Source organism: Balaenoptera musculus, chromosome 14 (genome assembly GCF_009873245.2).
Source record: "Balaenoptera musculus isolate JJ_BM4_2016_0621 chromosome 14, mBalMus1.pri.v3, whole genome shotgun sequence".
Classification (NCBI taxonomy): domain Eukaryota; kingdom Metazoa; phylum Chordata; class Mammalia; order Artiodactyla; family Balaenopteridae; genus Balaenoptera; species Balaenoptera musculus.
In genome coordinates, this window is record NC_045798.1 from 9,626,302 (window position 1) to 9,647,267 (window position 20,966).

General features: G+C 51.1%; 2 protein-coding genes across 2 annotated transcripts in view; one reads left to right on the plus strand and one right to left on the minus strand.

The window, feature by feature from the left end:
- CUX2 (cut like homeobox 2) overlaps positions 1-20,966 on the plus strand; it is a 119,434-nt gene that overhangs the window by 73,696 nt on the left and 24,772 nt on the right. The window contains exons 5-12 of the mRNA XM_036823340.1: positions 3,447-3,581; positions 6,668-6,791; positions 9,062-9,141; positions 10,047-10,113; positions 12,540-12,588; positions 16,531-16,635; positions 20,431-20,622; positions 20,717-20,775. Of these exons, the coding sequence (XP_036679235.1) occupies positions 3,447-3,581; positions 6,668-6,791; positions 9,062-9,141; positions 10,047-10,113; positions 12,540-12,588; positions 16,531-16,635; positions 20,431-20,622; positions 20,717-20,775 (811 nt within the window). The remainder of the gene's footprint in view (positions 1-3,446; positions 3,582-6,667; positions 6,792-9,061; positions 9,142-10,046; positions 10,114-12,539; positions 12,589-16,530; positions 16,636-20,430; positions 20,623-20,716; positions 20,776-20,966) is intronic.
- Positions 6,701-20,966, minus strand: part of PHETA1 (PH domain containing endocytic trafficking adaptor 1) — a 54,124-nt gene continuing 39,858 nt past the window's right edge. The window contains exon 5 of the transcript XR_005016205.1: positions 6,701-6,762. The gene's annotated coding sequence lies outside the window, so the exon portion shown is untranslated. The remainder of the gene's footprint in view (positions 6,763-20,966) is intronic.

A 20,966-nucleotide genomic window follows, 5' to 3' on the forward strand; every position in this document is an offset into this window, starting at 1 on the left:
CCCCATCTTGGCCCTACCACCAACTCACTGGCAGACTTCAGGGAAGTCACGGGACCCCACTTTTCCCCAACTGTGCACTGGGGTAGGGGTGTTGGACACTTGACAAATTGTCCCTCCTCAGTGTGACTTTCTAAGCTAGAGCCTTTGAGTCCCTGAGTGGAGCTCAACGCAGGATTACTGGATTCTGAGTCTCCCAGGCACTGATGAGAGTATATGAGGCCTTACCCTGTCCTGAGTCTCCGTGGAGTTTTGCCATGTAGACAGCAGCTCCTAGAACGTCACGGGACGGTGTGCTGCACCCTCTCAGGGTAATAACAGCAGCCAACACTTATCAAGCCCTGCTGTGCACCCAGCACTGTGCAAATCTCTATACACATTCTCTCATCCAGTCCTTGCAGCCCCATTTTACAGATGAGAAAATGGAGGCTTGGAGAGGTTAACTAACTGTCCAAAGGTCACATAGCCAGTTTAGAGCTGGAGCTGACACCAGCAGTCCTTAAATCATGCTGCCTCTCTCAGTAATCTTTTTCAGTCTTCCCAGTAGTAACTTCTGAGAAGTAGAAACTGTAATATTTTCTGACTTTTTAAGTGGGGAAGCTGAGGCTCAAGACCAGTGCTGGACTTCATGTTCTGAGAGTTTAACCACTATGTTCTACCCTGTACTGGCAAATGAAGGCAAAGAGACAGAGCCTTGGAACCCGCTGAACCCGTGTTGAGTGTCCACTCGCCACCCAGCTCCTCCAGTCTCTCCAGGAGGCCACCTGCGGTCAGCTTCCCCTGGACAAAGCACAAGGCAGCAAGGGATGACCGCAGAGCCTCCGAGCAGAACAAACATCAATTTCTGATCCCTGGGAATGGGGTAAATGACATCCTTTTTCACCCGAGCGTCATCCTTTGGCTTGGACAGGCTCCTGGCCAGCCGGCCCCTGAGCCATGAGCTGGAGCTTTCCCACCTCCCTGGAACCAGAGCGAGCCCTCCATGCCGCTCTCAGCTGCAGCCTCCCGTGTTTATCTAACCTCCCTGACCCTGGCAAGCGCTTGTCGCCTTTTTCTTCCTTTCTCAAAAACCAGGACACAATAGGAAGCGTTTCCTTGAACTTATTAAAAAATCCAGACTTGTAAATTAATTTGTCCATGTTGTACAAAGGCAGTGCAGATGGACTCATTAGCATGCACACAACAAATAATTATAGATGAATTTTTAGCTGGCCTGCCTAATGCGCTTGCTGGGTTAATTATGTCAATGTATAATTACATCAGCCCGGGGAGACATAATGGCATACCCTGCTGAGCAGCCCCTGCCTAATGACGGGGCGTGGGGGAGTGCTGACAGAGGAAAGCCAGCAGCAGCGTTCCCGTGCACCTGCTTACCTCGACACAAACACCCATTGTCTGAGCCTCCCACCACCTAAACAAACAGGCGGGAGAAGAGGGATAAAATGCAGAGGTGGCCTTGTTCCAGCCAGACCTGAAGGTCCCCAAGTATAGGCTCTGCCCTGTTTCTTCCATCAGCAGATGTTTATTGGGTTGGACTGTGGGTCAGGCTTCATTCACCCACAAGGGGTCCAGTGGAGGTGCAAGAACAGATGCAGTCCCAGCCCTGCCTTGTTGTGGAGTTTGCAGTCCAGTGGGTATAATTAGGTGCACTTGCAAATCAATGAAAATTGGAAGTATAGTGAGTGCTGTGAAGGAAAGGTGCAGGCAGCTGGGAGAGCTCATACCAGAAGACCGACTGGTCAAGGAAGGCTTCCTGGAAGAACTGGCATTTGAGTTGCTAAGATGAGTAAGCATTAACTAGCTGAAAGGGATAGGGGAGGGCAGGGTGTTCCTGGCAGAGGCTCCCTCCCGTACAAAGTCTCTGGGGTGTGAAGGTGCATTTGAGGGACTGAGAGAAGAAGGCCAGTGTGGCTTGCACTCAGAAGGGCAGGAATAATAGTGAGGGCTTCCATTTGTCCTGAGCTGACCAAGTGCCAGGCACTGTGTTGAGCACTTTACATGAATCTTCATCACAGGCCCACAAGGTCGGTACTTTTATGGTGAGGCACAGAGAGGTAGCACCATTTACCAAGGTCACACAGCAATCCTAAGAAGCAAGTATGGATTAGACCAGGACCAGGGACATCTGACTCCAGGGTCCACACCAGCAGAGAGCAATGGCCAAGCAGATGCTGGTGGGAGATCCCAAAGGAGGGACCAGGAAGAGAGAGGGCTCTGGGGCATTAGAAAAAATGTGGGCCAGACCAGACCCCTTGGTCTGAAGCGAGGAGGCCCTGGCTTTCTTGGGACCCCATGAACACCTAACTACCTGCAGCTACTGGGGTCGAAATATCCACACCACTGGGACAGGGAGTCTTTGTGGCATCAGAGAAAGAGACCCAGACTTGAGTCTCTCCTCCACTCTTCAGCAAGTCACCTGGCTTCTCTGAGCAGTTTCCTCATCTGTGAAAACAAGTTAGATCCAGGCCAGCCTCCAGGGGATGCTGGGTGCATCGTGGGAACCTATTCCCAGGGACTGGCTTTGTAACGTGGAAGATGCTGCACCAACCTCCTGCCCCAGGTGGGGAGTTGCTGGAAGAAGAGGTGTTGGATTCTAGATCTGAAGGAAGAGGAAGTGCTTGCTAGGTGACAGGGTAGGAGGGGGGACAGAATTCCAGATGGAAGGACCTGGAGTCCTCAATTTAGCTATTGGGAAATACGGAGACATCTTATATCCAGGTGTATATCTCGCCCCCAGAAAAACTATTATTTAATCGGCCACAAGTGTCACAAATGATGGTGTGTTGGCCCAGATCCATTGAAAAGCACCCCAAGGGTTATATGTGCAAAGATGCTATTAGGGAACCTCGGGTGAAGGAAAATAGGGAGGGAGCTAGGAGAGGTGGGGAACCGGGTGGAAACATCCAGACCACATTATGGCCTAAGGAAGGAAGCACTGGGGAAGGCCACGGGCCAGTCCTCAGCCCTCAGAGCAGTTTTGTGTCCCCCAGGAGCAGGTCTGCCTCTATCCTCGCTGCCTGCAGGCCTTGTCTGGGAAGTCCCATGAAAAGGCTAGGCTTGAACTGATGGATTTCAGAGTGTGCCTGCTAGCGTCCTTGCTAAGTGATGTTCCCTGTGGTTGGAGGTGTGCAGGACACAATCTCATGGCCACCACAGATGGCATCTAGAATCAGGAAAATGAAGTTATTATGATAATTGTTATTATTATTCCCAGCTGGGCAGGACAGCCACACCCATGGGGATGGCACACGCTTCCCGGAGCAGGTGCCTGGAGATCTGCTCCCTCATAAAGCAGAAAGTCCACGTTGCTCCCCTAATCCACCAGAGCGATTCCAGATGGCTCCTGTGGATGGTTCCTCCCACCCAAGCTCCCTGGCCCTGTGGCCTCAGCCGGGGCACCCCCTGACCCCCAGGGCTCCCACCACCCCTGTCCTCCTCTCTCTGTGCAGACCCCGTGCCTGTGTTTGAGGCTTCACGCAGCCCAGACGACAGACTGCAGTCCCCCAGCTTCGACCCCAGCGGGCAGCCGCGGCGAGAGCTCCACACTTCGTGGAAGAGACACCCTGAGCTCCTCAGCCCCAAAGGTACTGATAAGGTTTTCACAGGATGTCCATAATAAACAAATGGGCTGTGGATCTTTGGCAGCCAAACTCGGCCACCCTTGCGGGGGAAGGGGGGCAGGGAACTCAACTCTATCATAATTTTAGATGTGCGATGGGTTAAGGTGCAGTTCTGCTGAGACAGACCAACCCCAAATCTCAGAGGCTTAATATATTTGAAGGGAGGGGAAGTTGCAGGGGACGCTCCACGCAGTCATTCAGGGACCCAAGCTGTGGTAGTCCTGCCATCATCAATGCTCGACATCCAGAGTCACAATGAATGTTGACACCCAGCCAACAGGCAGAGAAAGAATGTGGAGGGTCACATTGAGGTTGTGGGAGTGACGCATATCATTTGGCCACATCCCTGCTGCAAAGGAGGCTGGAAAATGTAGTCTGGCTGTGTGCCCAGGAGGAGAGGGAAATAGGATGTAGTGAACACAGCACTGTCTCAGCCCCAAATGAGACAAGTTAAGAAACTAGCAAAGCTAAAAATAATAGTGTTTGGGTGTACATATGTTGTGATAAAAATGTTTAAAAGCAAGAGAATGGTGAACAAAATTCAGCATGGTGGTTACCTCTGGAAGGTGAGGTAGGAGGTTACCATAGGGAGGAGCAAATAGCAGGCGAAAGCCATTGGTAACCATCCAAGTTTGGGATGTTCATTGACCTGCAGGCACTGTCGTAGGCACTGGGGACACAGCCAGGAACAAAACAGACAAAAATCTCTGCTCTCATCATGCTGACCTTCTAGAGGGAGGGACTGAGTGTCAATAAATGTTAGTAAAATATATAGTATGTCAGTTGGTGAGAAAGACTTTGGGGAAAAAGTTGAGCAGAGAATTGGGGGAGTCAGGTGAAGGGATTCTTGTCTAAGGAACGAATGAGTAGGATTTACCTCAGAGGTCAGCAATCTTTTTCTGAAAAGGGCCAGAAAGTAATTATCGCAGGTATTGCAGGTCATGTAGTTTCTGTCACAACTACTTAACTCTGGGTGAAAGCAGTCATAGATAGTATGTAAATGAGTGGGCATGGCTTTGTTTCAATAAAACTTTATTGACAAAAGAGGTGGTGGGCCAGATTTGGCATGTAGTGAAGATAAAATGGGCTGAGGCCTGTCAAATGAAGGCATGACACAAAGTCGCTTCTCAGGAAGCAACCTCTCTCTCACAGTCCCCCATTTCACAACCTCCTCCCTTCCCCCTCCCCACATTACGTAGAGAGCACCTGCTGTAAGCCTGGCCCTAGGCAGGGTCTTCTGGGGAAGATTTACAGTGACTAAAATAACAGCACTTTGCCAACTCTGGTCCTGCACCTGGAATACGATTCCAGCCACGCTGACAAGCCAGGACTTGGCAGACTTGGCAGTTCTTCAGCCCCTGCTCATATGTACACACCTCTGTGAAGCCTCTGGGGTTCCCCAGCAAAATTGTCACTCCTTCCTCTGAGGTCCCTCTGAGGTTCAAACTTCCTTCTGTAAGAATAATAGTAGTTGAGGAAATTGCCTCTTGAGAGCATTTGCTCTGTGCAGTGTGCCTTTCACACAGCATCTCACTGTCTCCTGGCATCAGTCTTCTGAGGTGTCATTGGCCTCATTTTACAGATGAGGAAACTGAGTCACAGAAGCCGCAGGTGGCCAAGTGGGGAATCAGAACAGAAGTTTTTGACCTTGGTCCTGGGCTGTGTTTCTCCTTGAGGACACTTGTTATTCTGCATCATGATGGTCAAAACTTGCCTTTTTGTTCACTGTTGTGGCCTAGGCACCTGGAACGTTCCCAGTACGTGTGTGCATGTGTGTGTGTATGTGTGTGTGTGTATTGTAAGCTGACTGCTGTACTAGCCTCTCGAGGGGCTCACTCTACAAACCACCCAGCTCTACACTCACCCTCCTGTGCCAGGATCACAGTAGAAACTTAAAAACTAGGACAGGATTTAACTGAGTCACTTGGACCCAAGGTTGGGAGACCAAATTTTGGAACTCTTGAGCCACTCACCCTCAATGGCTGGCCCCTGAGCAACTCTCTCTCCATGAGTTCGGTGCCAAAGGCACACACTGATCCCAAATGAACTGCCACGGGGCCTGTAAAGATGGACCTGACGTGGGCCCTGCCCCAGGGCACCTGCAGGTAAGGGGCGATGACTGAGCATCTGAGTAGGTGCCATCAATTTTGGGGAAGGGAAAACAGTGTGGTGGCTCCTCAGTAAGTTAAATCTGGAGTTACCCTGTGACCCAACCATTCCACTCCTAGGGATATACCCCAAAGAATTGAAAACAAGTGCTCAAACAAAACTTGTACACAAATGTTTATAGCAGCACTGTTCACAGTAGCCAAATTGTGGGAATAATCCAAATGTCCATTAATGGATGAAAGGGAAAAAACAAAATATGGTATATCCATGAAATGGAATATTATTCGGCCATAAAAAAAGAATGAAGTACTGACACATGGTCCAACCTTGATGAACCTCAAAAACATGCTAAGTGAAAGAATCGAGTCACAAAAGGATAGGTGTTATGATTCCAGTGCTATGAGATATCCAAAATACACAAATCCGTAGCGACAGAAAGCAGAACAGTGGTTGCCAGGGGCTAGGGAAGGGAGTGGGGAGTGACTGCTTAATGAGGACAGGTTTCCTTTTGGGGTGATGTCAGTGTTCTGGAATTACTGATAATGGTTGCACAGTATTTTGACTATACTACGTATCACTAAATTGTGCACTTTAAAATGGTTAAAATGGTGAATTTTGTTATGTATATTTTACCATGATTTTTTTAAATCATACAGAAGGCCAAGGAGGCAGGAACAGGTCTGAGAGGGCAAAGGAAGCCTCTGGGTTTGCTGTCTGGGGCCGGCACGATGGCGTTTGACTTTCTTGTGTAGGCACTCGCCAAGGCTCAACCCAGCTGATCGCAGTGACAACAGGTCCTGACAGCTGCGCTCTCTCCAACGCTGAGTTTGGGAAATTGATTCTTCTCCCAGCACTGTTGATCGATCTGGTTTGCAGAAAGCAGCTTTGGCTGTCACGCCACTCTCAGCAATGGGCGGTTTTCCCTCTTCTTCTCCCTCCAGAACAGAGAGAGGGGACGTCGCCGGCTGGGCCCACGCTGACTGAGGGGAGCCGCCTCCCAGGCATTCCCAGCAAAGCCCTCCTGACAGAAACTTTGCTGCAGAGAAATGAGGCAGAGAAACAAAAGTGAGTGGGGGAAGAACAGGCAGGTCCCGCTGCTCCACCTGTCTGGGAGGGGGGACCCGGAAAGTCACCCCTGCCCAGGACCCTTTGGGAATCCAGATGCAGGTTGGAGATGGAGATGCAGGCCTGGGTTCAAGCCACACGTCAGCAGCTCAGTGGCGAGCCCTGGGCAGGTCACATCACCTCACTGAGCCTCAGTTTCCCCATCTGGAAAATGGGGCTAATGGTGGTATATTGGCCAGGGTCCCCCAGAGGAAAAACCAGTAGAATTTTTTTTTTAATTAAGAGTTGTATTTTGGGACTTCCCTGGTGGTCCAGTGGTTAAGAGTCCACGCTCCCAATCCAGGGGGCCCAGGTTCAATCCCTGGTCAGGGAACTAGATCCCATATGCCGCAACTAAGAGCCCGCGTGCCGCAGCAAAGACCCAACATAGCCAAATAAATAAATATTAAGGAAAAAAAAAAGAGTTGTATTTCAAGGACTTGACTCACACGATTGAGGCTGGCAAGTCTGAATTGGTCGAGCCGGCCAGCAGGCTGGAAACTGTCAGGTGGGCGTAAGTGCTGCCATCTTGAGGCAGAATTTCTTCTTCCTCAGTTTTGTTCTTAAGACCTTCAACTGACTGAATGAAGCCCACCTGTGTTATTACAAATATTTTCCTTTAGTTAACATCAACTGATTGTAGATGTTAACCCCCTCTACAGAATGCCTTCACAGCAGTACATGTATTAGTGTATGACTGAATAACTGGGTACTATAGCCCAGCCAAATGGACGTATAACACTGACGGTCACAGGCAGTGTCAACTCCTAGTTTGCCATAAGAATGAAATGAAATGACAGCTGTACACGCTTAGCTCAGTGCTCACAGGGAGAAGCACATGTCAGTAAATGTTTGCCTTTACAATTGGTGCAGTGGTGATAAAATATGCATTCTTAGGGCCTTTCTAGGACAATTTTATGATGATCGTTACATTTATCCTTTCTGTCATTCACTTATTTTTTCATTCCACATATTTATGGAGCCACCTACTGTGTGCCAGCCACTGTTCTAGGGAACAGCAGTGAACAAAATGGACAAAACTCTCTACCCTCCTGGAGTTTACTTTCTAGTGAGGAAAACACAAACAAAAACGATAAATAAGTGGTGTGCTACATGATAAGCATTGTGACGACAGATAAAGCAGAAGAGGGAGAGGATAAGATGGGGGCTGAAGTTTTTAGATTTTTGATTTTTAAAATTTATTTATTTTATTTATTTATTTTTGGCTGCGCTGGGTCTTTGTTGCTGCGCGCGGGCTTTCTCTAGTTGCGGAGAGCAGGGGCTACTCTTTGTTGCGGTGCGGGGGCTTCTCTTGCTGCGGAACACGGGCTCTAGGCGTGCAGGCTTCAGTAGTTGTGGCACACAGCCTCAGCAGTTGTGGCGCACAGACTTAGTTGCTCCGCAGCATGTGGGATCTTCCCGGACCAGGGCTCGAACCCATGTCCCCTGCATTGGCAGGAGGATTCTTAACCACTACGTCACCAGGGAAGTCCCCGGGGGCTGAAGTTTTAAATAGAGTGTTGGAGGAGGCCTCACTGAGGTGAGTAAAGCCGTAAGGAGGTGAGGGAGCCTTGCAGGTATATAGGGACAGAGGGAACAATCAGTGCAAAGGCCCTGAGGTAGGAACGTGCCTGATGTGTGAGGGGAGTGTAGCTGGAATGGAGTGAGCGAGGGGGAGGGGGCAGGATAAGATCAAGGTAAACGGGGCTCCTTCCCTAGAGTCACTGAGCCAGCCAAGGTAAGGCTCAGGCTTTGCATAAACCCTCCCCCAGCACAGCTAGGGGTCCTCTTTCTCTGCTGGGATGCTTCCGTCACACCCAAGTTAGACCACAGTGGGCTGGCGGGGCTTCCCAAACTCCCGCCACAGAAAAGGGAAAGAAGGTGCCTCTCAAGGGGAAATAATAGTAACCAGTGATACTGAGGGAACTCTGGGTGCTGGGCACCACGTTGAACATGCTTCACAACACTCTCTGAGGCAGACTCCATCAGAAACCCATTTTATACATGAGGAAATTGAGGCCCAGAGAGGCAAGGTCACTGGCTGCTACAGAACCTTAACTGGGCACCAGCTCTAATGGAGGCCACACAGTCAGCAAAACAGCAGGGCAGCCAAGTGCCTGAGTGTCATGTTTAAGGACTCATTAAAAAGACGGAGGTGCAGATTTTACAGGGAGTGGGAGAGGGGACAGGAAGCCAGGACGGGCCGGTCCACACACCAGGTCTTTTCACAGGGGCCTTCAGGAAGTACAGGCCTTCACTTTGGCAGCCAGACTGGGGGAAGCCGAGGAGAAGATCAAGGTCCTACATTCAGGTGTGTATCTGGCACATGTCCCCTGCCCTCGTGCAGCACCCCAGCCAGTCAGACCAGGAGGCCCAGGGGGAGTGGGAGGGGGCAGTGACACTGAACACAGGGTCAGGTGTTCTAGAATCAGGAGGGCAAGAAAGGAGTTTGGGAAGGGAGAGGAAAGACCTACATTACCCAGCAGGAATCAGAGCCCCAGTCCCGGGGGTCATACTACTGTGGAGAGAGGGTTTGAGATAGAATTCAATCCGGGGTGGCAAATGCAGTGCCTACAGGGACCAGGCATGCAGCCAAGCTGGCTGGATTAGAGAATGCAGTAGGGAAGGGTGGGGTGTGGGTCAAACCGGAGAACCCCAGCCTGATCTAAAGAGGTGGCCACTGCTGAGCCCCAGCCAGGCACTGCCCAGTATAGCCAGTCCCTTCCATTTTGCTAGAGAAATCAGAAATCTGGAATTTTATGAGAAATCCCTCATTTATTATAACATACATGTATCTATTGACTTCGTTGCTCCTCCCCGTCCCCCTCACTTCCAGGGCTGGACCTCAGGGTGGGTGAGCTCATGGACGGATGACCCCACCCAGGTCCTGGAGTGACCTTAAAGGTGTTAGGGGACTCATACCCCAGGTCCTGGGACAGACTGCCCCCCTCCACTTACCTGGGTCCCCTGAGCTTCACAAACTCATAGAGAATCATGTCATCTGCCCTCCCCACCCTGGCCATGCCACAGCCCTCCCTTCAGCTCGAAGCCCTTCTAGGGGCAGGAAACTCACTACTTGTCACCAGTTCTAACTGAGAGAAAAATCTTTCCTCACTACCCTAAGCTTCATTCTGCCTTCCGGGCCCCAGAGAAGGGGAGCGGGTTCCACTTCCCTGGGGGTGGAGGGCCTTACTCCGGCACTTTAATTTTTCCCAGCGTTAAAGGCCACGCAGACAGAGCTGCTGGAGCTGCGGCGGAAATACGATGAGGAGGCGGCATCCAAGTAAGTGAACGCCATGCTGAGGTGTGCCTCCTCCCTCCGACCCTCCCAGACACGCCCCCTCCCTCCGACCCTCCCAGACACGCCCCCTCCCTCGGACCCTCCCAGACAGGCCCCCTCCCTCGGACCCTCCCAGACAGGCCTCCTCCCTCTGACCTTCCCAGACATGCCTCCTCCCTCAGACCCTCCCTCTGACCTTCCCAGACATGCCTCCTCCCTCTGACCCTCCCAGACATGCCCCCTCCCTCTGACCTTCCCAAACATGCCCCCTCCCTCTGACCCTCCCAGACATGCCTCCTCCCTCTGACCCTCCCAGACATGCCCCCTCCCTCTGACCCTCCCAGACATGCCCCCTCCCTCTGACCCTCCCAGACATGCCTCCTCCCTCAGACCCTCCCTCTGACCTTCCCAGACATGCCTCCTCCCTCCGACCCTCCCAGACACGCCCCCTCCCTCGGACCCTCCCAGACATGCCCCCTCCCTCGGACCCTCCCAGACATGCCCCCTCCCTCTGACCCTCCCAGACATGCCTCCTCCCTCTGACCCTCCCTCTGACCTCCCAGACATGCCTCCTCCCTCTGACCCTCCCAGACATGCCCCCTCCCTCTGACCCTCCCTCTGACCTCCCAGACATGCCTCCTCCCTCTGACCCTCCCTCTGACCTCCCAGACATGCCTCCTCCCTCTGACCCTCCCAGACATGCCCCCTCCCTCTGACCCTCCCTCTGACCTCCCAGACATGCCTCCTCCCTCTGACCCTCCCAGACATGCCCCCTCCCTCTGACCCTCCCTCTGACCCTCCCAGACATGCCTCCTCCCTCTGACCCTCCCTCTGACCTTCCCAGACATGCCCCCTCCCTCTGACCCTCCCAGACATGCCCCCTCCCTCTGACCCTCCCAGACATTCCTCCTCCCTCTGACCCTCCCAGACATGCCTCCTCCCTCTGACCCTCCCTCTGACCTTCCCAGACATGCCTCCTCCCTCTGACCTCCCAGACATGCCTTCTCCCTCTGACCCTCCCAGAAATGCCTCCTCCCTCTCACCCTCCCAGACATGCCTCCTCCCTCTGACCCTCCCTCTGACCTTCCCAGACATGCCCCCTCCCTCTGACCCTCCCAGGCATGCCTCCTCCCTCTCACTCTCTAGACATGCCTCCTCTTTCTGATATTCTCCCTCTGATTCTGCCTGAGACACCCATTTAATTAAGTACTCTCTGCTCCACACCTGCATGGGCACACAGCTGTTCAGCAGTTATTTGTGGTGCCATCCGGGTAGCACAGACTATAAAGGACATTCCGGGTTTCCAGCTAAGCAGACCGCTAGTCATGGGCCTCTGCCTTGCCCCAGCCTCCAGGGGCTGTCCCCACTCCCCAGCTTCACAGTCCAACCCTCAGGGCCAAGTGTCATTCACTTAAATTACTCTGGACTCAACATTTCTTCAGGCTTTAAGATATCACTTAATCCACAAACACTTATTTAGCACCTACTGTTTACCCAGTGCTATGCTGGGTCCCTGGAGGAAACACCAGAACATGGGCCTGTCCTCAGTCAAGGAGAGGAGACAGACACTAGCTGATGTACAGGAATAAAGTCTTTCATTCACAGACACTATTGAGCACTTACTGTATGCCTGACACTGTTGTGACCACATGGTAAATGCTAAGAAGGGAAAAACCAGGAGCAGCAAGAGAGAATAACATGGAGGGGTGGGTCCTGTTATCCAGGGTGGTCAGGGAGGACTTCCCCGAGGAGATGACCTTCAGAATGAGATCTCAAAGATGGGAAGATGGCCACATGAAGAATGCTTGGAAAGGTGCTCTGGGCAGTGGGAACAGCTTATGCAAAGAAGGCCTTGAACTGGAACATGCGTGTAGCACATGTGGCTTTTAGTCGCCAAACGCTCCCCGCAGGCCCCTTGTGGCCCCACCCCTTGCTAGGCAGAGGGGCAGCCGAGGTGGATGAGGCCTGTCCTGATCCTTTAGGCGCTGGCAACCCAGGGGGGTGGGGAGGCAGCAAAATAAATGAGGCTAGTTGAGGGAGGCCTCCTAGGAGAACACTTTGCAGCTGGGTTTAAAGCTCAGGCCCTGTTCTCTTGAGGAAGGCGTCCAGGTGGAAGGCATAGCAGAGGCAAAGGCTGGGAGGTGTAGCTCTGTGGCACCTTCGGCGAGTGGACCCCTGGGGGAGATGCGAGGCCAGGCTGCCTGGAAGGGGTGCAGTGCTGAGGCCCCGTTTTCATTTTCCCCCCAGCCTGGATTCTTTCCCCGCCCCCCCCAGCTTGGTTTCTCTCCAGTACGAAGAATGGAAGGCAACCTTCTCGAGGCCTCCATTGCGAGACCCTTGGGTTGGCAGGGGCTGGGGGCTTTCAGGAATGGCGGGGGCCCTGGTGGCTGCCAGAATCCCTTCCTCAGGGCCTCGTCTTTCTGTCTCAGGGCAGATGAAGTCGGCCTGATCATGACCAACCTGGAGAAAGCTAATCAGGTGAGGAGACGTGTGCTGGGGGCTCATTCTCCCCGGGGCGGGGGTCTCGGGCCAGGCGGAGAGGAGGGAGCTGAGCTCAATCAATATTAATTGAACTACATGCCATGCTGAGTGCTGGGGCTGGGAGCTGTCTGGGACCCAGCCCCTGAGTTCCCAGAGGAAGGAGGGCGGGGTACAGACAGAACACTCAGAAATAGGGTGGTGCAGGCAGCAACGGTTGGGGAAGGGGCACCAGACCCAGACTCAGGGGTCAGGGAAGACATCCCACAGGGAGGGTCATGGAGCTGAGACCTGACAAGTAACTTGAGACTGTAGAGGGATGGATTCCAGGCACGGGACAGCCCTGGTAAAGGCCAGGAAGCAGCCTGCAGAGCATGACAAGTGCCCTTCCCCGTGGGAGGAAGGCAGAGCAGCGACCAGAGATCCCAGGCCCATCCCCAGGCTAAGCTGGAACATGGGTCTCTCTCAACCAGACCGAGTGAGGAGCTATGTTCCATAGAGCCGGGGGCGGTGACGAGGGACAAGCCCGGGGCTGCTTCTCTCCCTCCATCCCCACCTGAGGTCTCCACCAGCCTCCTCACTCGATCACCAGGCAGGCACTGTGTGGACCCCAGCCTTCCCCGGGGACCCCATATCCTAGTCCCAGCCCGGGTCCTTGTAAGTCCTTCAGCCTCTCCGAGTCTCAGTTTTCACATTTATAAACGGGGTTCCCGCGTCCTGCCTTCCTCTGGCTTCAGATGTGTTGCCATCTGCGGGACAAAGTTGGGCAGGACTTTGAAATGAGGTAAGATGTGGCCCTAAGGGTCCCGTCTGCAGTCCTGCGGGCCTACTGCATCTCTCCCCGGTCCCCTGCAACACCAGCAGCCAGGGGCATGGCCAGGAGGGGTCAGCAGTGTGACAGGGCAAGTGGTCATTTCCCTGGGGGTGGTTGAGGGAGGCCTCCTAGGAGGACACTCTGCAGCTGGGTTCTAAAGCCCAGGCGCTGTTCTCTTAAGGAATGGCATTCCAGGCAGAGGGCACAGCAGAGGCAAAGGCCCGGATGCATGGCTGTGCCAGCCTAAGGACAGGGTGCCCCCTCCTGCAGAGGAAGGTTGGAAAAGAATAACGTTTTTTAGGTTAATTTTTTGAATAGGTAATCCATTTACTTAGTTCAAAACTGAAAAAGGTACATTAGGGCATAGCCGGGAAACTCCATCTCCCCTCCCTGAACTTGCCCCCAGTTCCCCTCTCCCTAGCAACCTCTGTTACGGTGTCTGGGGTCTCCTCCCAGAGATCCCTTCACAAGCCCATGAATATCTACTTTTACCCCTTTCTAAAACAAAAATGAGGGACTTCCCTGGCAGTCCAGTGGTTAAGACTCCACGCTTCCAATGCAGGGGGCCCAGGTTCAATCCCTGGTTGGGGAACGAAGATCCCACACGCAGTGTGACCAAAAATAAATAAATAAAAGAAAGAAATCATCACAGCCTTGGTATGCATATCCTTAGAATAATTAGCATCTTTAAAAAAAATTATAGTTATTAATACTATGTACACCCTCCTGAACCTTACTTTTTCTGTGTATGTGTCTTAGAGCTTGTTCCATATCTGTATATAAAGCAGTTCCTTCTGTTTCACAGCTGCGTCGTATTGCACTACATGGACGCACCATCATCTAACCCAGGGGAAGGCAAACTTTCTATAAAGGACCAGAGAGTAAATATTTTTGGCCTTGCAAGCCGCTGTCACAACTATTCAACTTTGCAGTGGTAGAGTGAAGCATAGACGATACGGAAACGAATGGGCATGGCTGTGTGCCAGTAAAACTTTATTTACATAAACAGGCAGCAGGTTGCAGTTTGCCAACCTCTGGTCTAACTCCTACCCTATTGATGAATGTTTATGGTATTTCCAGTATTTTACCATCATCCTCCATACTGCAGTGAATAACCTTCTACAGATATCATTTCATACATACCCAAGCCACTGTATAGGGCAGATTCCTAGAAGGGGAACAGTTGGGTGAAAGAGCTGTGCGTTTATAATTTGGCAAATGTGACCAAACTGCCTTCCATGGGGTTGTGCCAGTTCACACTCCCTCCAGCAAGTTCTGAAAGGCCCATTTCCCAATAGCCTCACCAGCACGGTGTGTCGTGAAACTTTTGGATCTCTGCCAATCAAATAGGCTTAAGAAGTGCGATCTTAGAGTAGTTTGAATAGGAAGCATTTTTAATAATGTTTATTTTTTTCCTGAGTATAAAACTAAAACCTGCTCATTGTAGAGTACTGAGAAAAAAGTAAATGTCATCATATTAGTCTTTAATATCTGTATCTATTAATACTATCCTAAATGTGAACAAGAGGATTCTGGAGCAGAGCAGATCATTATTACTTGTATAGTAAAAACCATGCCAGTTTGCCCCAGTTCTTCCCCTGGGGTGACAAGACGAGAACCAGATATCCTCCTACATGCACCAGGGTTTGTGCTGTAGGCAAGGAACCACCCAAATATGAATCTGGGTGGTTGTATAGTAGAGGGACCTTCTGAGAAAGGGAGAGAAATCTACTCCCAAGTATCATGATGAACAGAAGGGCCAGGAGCCTGGGTTTCTAGCATATGGAATATAAATACTTCTCTCCAGGGGAAGATAAGACTAGTAGCTTTAAACCCAGCTTTACAACCCAGGGGGTGTCTCCACAGTCTGGGTCTCATCCCCCCTTGAAATGTCAACAGACATCTCCCAGGAGGTGAATCTTTCTGGAGTTCTCACTAGCTAATCAGTCATGTATTAACTCCAAGGCTTGTCTTTTAGCCCAGATCCCAAGTTTCAGTCACATTTGCTCAGAATGCCCTTTGTGGAAACATAAAAATGTTTTCTCTACAACCCCACACGCCCAAAACCTTTCCCAAAACAAAACTGACTCCTAACTCGAACCATTCCTGGAACAAGGCAGGATACCAATAAACAAACAAATCAGTTAAAATATAAATCAATGAAATGTGCACGTATAGTGGGCACAGCATCCTGATTGCTAAGGTCAGTGTGTAAGTTAAACTTAATCGCTATGACCTGCATCACCAGCTGGGGGTCAGGATACAACTGCAACTCTTTTAATTTTCCATAGTTCAAGATCCCATACACCCTGTTGTTGTTAATAAAGTAAACCAGTTATTGACACATTTGTATGTGTCAGGCATCAAGACGAGATACCTAATGAGCTGTATTTTACCAAATCACTTACTTGCAGAACAACCCTATGAGATAGTTGCTCTTATAATCCCCATTTTACAGACAGGGAAACTGAGGCCAGGGATATGAAGTTTCTTGCCCAAGGTCATACAACCAGAAAGAGAGACAAAGTACAGATTTCTCTCCAGGCCACAAGTCTACATTGTTAACATTTGGATGCTTCCTTCCAGGCTTTTTTCTTAGAAATTTTTGAAGAGTTAAGATTCAGTTTAGTAAACTGCGGCATTCTGATTTTAGATGTATTTCAACACTCCTCTACAGTTTCATTGCCCCCATTCCACAAAAGGAAAACTAAGACTCAGAGAGGGAAGTAACTTGCCCAGGGGCCTGCAACAGCTTGTGAGCCACCTCTGCAGACACCATATGGCACAGGAGCTGGGGACAAACTCTGGCCTTTTGACTAGCCAGGCCTGAAGTTTACTTGGCAGACAGAAGTGGCCTGGGAACGTGTGAAAACTTGCCAGTTCCGTCAATACAGCATCTCCCTTCCTGCCCTAGTGAAGAGGGAATGTTCTAGCTCCTCTTGGATACACACCAGGGAAACCAAGAGCCAACTCAAGGGTCCAGGACCCAGAAAGGAGGACCCCAGGCCCTCAGACCTGCCTTCCCAGCTGCTGCCTGAGACGGTGCAGGGAAGCAGTGGAGGGCCAGGGTGGGATCCAGTGTGGTCCCGCTCACCTCTTAACCACACTTGCCCCATTTTCCTTCCCAGCGAGCCGAGGCTGCCCAGCGGGAGGTGGAAAGTCTTCGGGAACAACTTGCCTCCGTCAACAGCTCCATCCGCCTGGCCTGCTGCTCTCCTCAGGGACCCAGTGGGGTAAGGATGGTGGAGGAGCCACGGGGAAGGGTTGGGAAAGGCCAGGTTTGTGGGTTTGAATATGTGGGTGACATTTTGTGGGTGGACCATGTGCATTTGTGTGAAATTGTGCCCATGAATGGGTGTGGGTCTCTGTGTGCATAATGTGGGCATAGCATTTTAATTGCCAAGGTCAGTGTGTAGTTAAACATAATCACTGTGACTTGCTTCACCAGCAGAGGGTCAAAAACAGCCACAGCTCTTTTAACTTTTCAAGCTCAAGCTTCCATATACCTTGATTCCATATACTTTGGAATTTAGTCAGGCCAAAGAGGATCATTTTAGTTGCCAGATGCCCAGCAAGAGTGGGTAGGAGGGTGTGTTTGATCAGTAGAGCAGCCGTGCAGTTTTGGTGGCTGCCACCAGGTGTTGCTGTTGACCACTGGTCTCACACTGCTTGGAAGATGTGCGGGACTGCTACAGGGATGCCCCACTGGTTCTCAGTCCCTCCCAGACAGCAGTGGGGCTGCTTACCAAGAGCTGAGGTTGACACTCATATCAGCCATGGGTTCCTAAAACATATCAGGTGATTCTAATGAGGTTTCCCAACCAGCCACATGTTACAAAGAACCAATCTTTAGTCATCAACCGTGAGGTTCCTGTGTTAAGCCAGTTAGTCAGTACATCTTTCTCATTCCTCCAGATTGGTGCCCCTTTGGGTTCTGGGGACATTTCCTGCCAAGGGATTTTAATCAGGGCCACCCCAACCTACCCTTCTGTCATGTAATAAGAGTCTTCATTGTTCCTCTCCCAGAAAGCCTGGTTTCCTTATGTAAATTGGTCCACCTTCTTTCCAGATATCAAGGAATGAAATTCATGATTGCTTACATAATAACAGGTCTGCTCCAGGGTGATTTGCAGTCTCCATTCATGAACCTGAAGTGGCCGGCGTAATTTTCATTTCACCTGACACCCTGATACATAGACCTGTGTGTCTGTATCTGTCTTTCTATTTAAATATTGGAATGAGTCTCTCTGAACGTGTGTTACTGTGTATGTGTGTCTGTTTGTGACCTTTGGGCAAATAACTGTATCCTTAACCTAACTGTGCCTCAGTTTCCTCATCTGTATAAATAGGACCTGCCTTATAGGGTTATTGAGAGGATTACATGGTGCTTGGTTTATAGTCTATGCTCAGTAAATATTTAATGCAGTGTTACTATTACTAGTGTGTTTGGGGTATGTCCAGGGTGTTTTTGCCCACGTGAGCATGTGGCCTCTGAGCACATACATGTCTCTGCGTGTGATGGTGACATGTCTCCGTGATGCCTGTGCATTTCCGTGCGTGTGCTTGTCAGCATGAGTATCCCCGCAGGTACATGTGTCAGTGTGTGCTGTGTCCATAGGTGTGTGCACCTGTGCCCGTGTCCCAGGAGGCAGTGTGTATGTATCAACGTGCCTGATGTCTGCACGACATAGAGAATGAACACAAGAAAGACTGAGAGCGAGAGCGCTTATGAGGATGCCTCAGAGAGGATTTGCCAATGGTTCTTTTTTTTTTTTTTTTTTTTTAATTTATTTTGGCTGTGTTGGGTCTTCGTTTACTGTGCGAGGGCTTTCTCTAGTTGTGGCAAGCGGGGGCCACTCTTCATCGCGGTGCGTGGGCCTCTCACTGTTGCGGCCTCTCTTGTTGCGGAGCACAGGCTCCAGACGCGCAGGCTCAGTAGTTGTGGCTCACGGGCCTAGTTGCTCCGCGGCATGTGGGATCTTCCCAGACCAGGGCTCGAACCCGTGTCCCCTGCATTGGCAGGCAGATTCTCAACCACTGCGCCACCAGGGAAGCTCTGCCAATGGTTCTTAATTAACCCCCATGGAAGCCAGCAAATGCCTGTGCTAATCAGCCATGAGGAACTTTGCTGGTTTGGGGGGTGAGCTTTTCTGAGCACAACAGTGGTGCTCGATGCTAATTAATTTAATGTGTTAATGGCATCCGCTTCCTGCTTTAATTGGCATTTACCTCCACAGAAGAATAGCTGGGGTTGGTAGTGGTCAGTTGTTTTTTGTTTTTTGTTTTTTCTTCGTAATGCTGCTTAGATTCATTTGTAACTGAGCTCAAGGGCAGCCTGACTTCAGGTCCCCTCAAAGAGAAACCTCTTCATCTTCAACCAGGACAAAGGGGCCATTTCCTAAAACCTGGAGGAGTTGTGGGGCTTGGGGCTGGTGGCAAACTAGGATGAGGAAGGAATCACCCTAACGTGGCTCGTGGCTGCAAGGTCTCAGGTCTAATCCTGTGGGTCTGTTGCTGCCTGGAGTGGGACCTGGGCCTGATTTAGAAACCCAAACCTTTGCTGTTCTCTCAGCCAGGAACACCCTATAACTACCACTTCCTCACCCAACTGACTAGTTCTTTTTCGTTCCTTTTTTTCTTTTTTTAAAAAATATTTATTTATTTTGTTTTTGGCTGTGTCAGGTCTTAGTTGCGGCACGCGGGATCTCTCGTTGCGGCGTGCAGGCTCTTCATTGCTCTTCGTTCTCTCTAGTTGTGGCACACGGGCTCCAGGGCGCATGGGCTCTGTAGTTGCGGCACACAGGCTCTTTTTGTTCCTTTTTAACAAATGTGTTATTGAAGTATAACATCCACAAGGGAAAATGTGCATATCATAAGTGTACAACATTTGGAATTTTTCAAAGTGAACACAGCCCATAACCAGCATCCAGATCAACAATAAAACATTCTAGGGACTTCCCTGGTGACGCAGTGGTTAAGAATCCGCCTGCCAATGCAGGGAACACGGGTTCGAGCCCTGGTCCGGGAAGATCCCACATGCCGCAGAGCAACTAAACCTGTGCGCCACAACTACTGAGCCTGTGCTCCAGAGCCCGTGAGCCATAACTACCGAGCCCATGTGCCACAACTACTGAAGCCCGTGCACCTAGAGCCCGTGCTCCACAACAAGAGAAGCCACCGCAATGAGAAGCACGCGCACTGCAACGAAGAGTAGCCCCCCGCTGCCACAACTACAGAAAGCCCGCGCGCAGCAATGAAGACCCAACGCAGCCAAAAATAAATAAATTAATTAATTAATTTTTTTAAAAAAAACAATAAAACATTCTAGCGCCCGGAAGCCTCCCTCGTGACCCCATCCAGGTGCCACTCCCCCTGACTTCTAACAGCACAGATGGGTTTTGCCTGTTTTGATATCTGATCTTAATAGAATCACACATACACTTTGGTGTCTGGCTTCTTTGGCTCTATGATATATCCGGGACAGTCGTCATGCTGTGTTGCAAGTAAATGTAGATTATTCGTTCTTGTTGCTGTAGTTGCTCTAGTATTCTGTTGTGTGAGTATTCCACAGTCTGTCCACTTTCTGGTGGGTAGGCATCTGGAGGGTTTCCGGTTTGGAGCTATTACAGCGAGGGCTGCTGTGAACGTTCACATCCTGTGTCTTGGTACACAAGTGCCCTCATTTCTCCTGCATATATTCCACCAGGACTTAGGGCACCGAATTTTCACCTTTAGCAGAGGCTGCCAAGCAATTTTCCAAATCACTAACTTGTTCTTGAACTTCACCACAGTTTAGCCATACCTTCCTCCAAAACACTTTCTCTGACCACTCCTTCTCCCTCCTTATTTCTTTTCAAGAAGAGGGAAAGACATCCAGGCAGGTGGGACCAGCCTGAGCAAAGGCTCGGAAGTGGGAAGGGGAAAGCCACAGGCCTGTAAGAGGGGCTGAGTCACCCCGGGGAGCACAGCAGCCCTGCAGCCCCCCGCCCCACACCTCCCGGCCCCTCCAAGCCCCTGTTTGTGCCCAGGATAAGGTGAACTTCGCTCTGTGCTCGGGCCCTCGGCTTGAGGCTGCCCTGGCCTCCAAGGATCGGGAGATCCTGCGGCTGCTGAAGGATGTGCAGCACCTCCAGAACTCTCTGCAGGAGCTGGAGGAGACCTCCGCCAACCAGATTGCAGACCTGGAGCGGCAGCTCACGGCCAAGTCCGAGGCCATCGAAGTAGGTCTTGGGGAGGAGGTGGGCAGATGGGAGGTGGGCGGGGAGTCCCCAGGCAGAAGGACGTGGACCAGCCTCACCATCTTTGTTCTTCTAGAAGCTGGAAGAGAAGCTCCAGGCACAGTCTGACTATGAAGAAATTAAAACAGAGCTGAGGTACTGTGTGGGGCGGGGTCCATAGACCACCCCCCCCCAAGCCCTCTTCCCTGACTGGGGGCTGCCTGAGAAGATAGCAAGGGGCCCTCGGCAAAGTTCACCATCTTCCTCCCTCCCACCAGACCCCACTTTGTGGTACCCTTGTCAACTCTCCACTGGCACCTTGGGTGTCATGCCCGGACCTTTGTCAT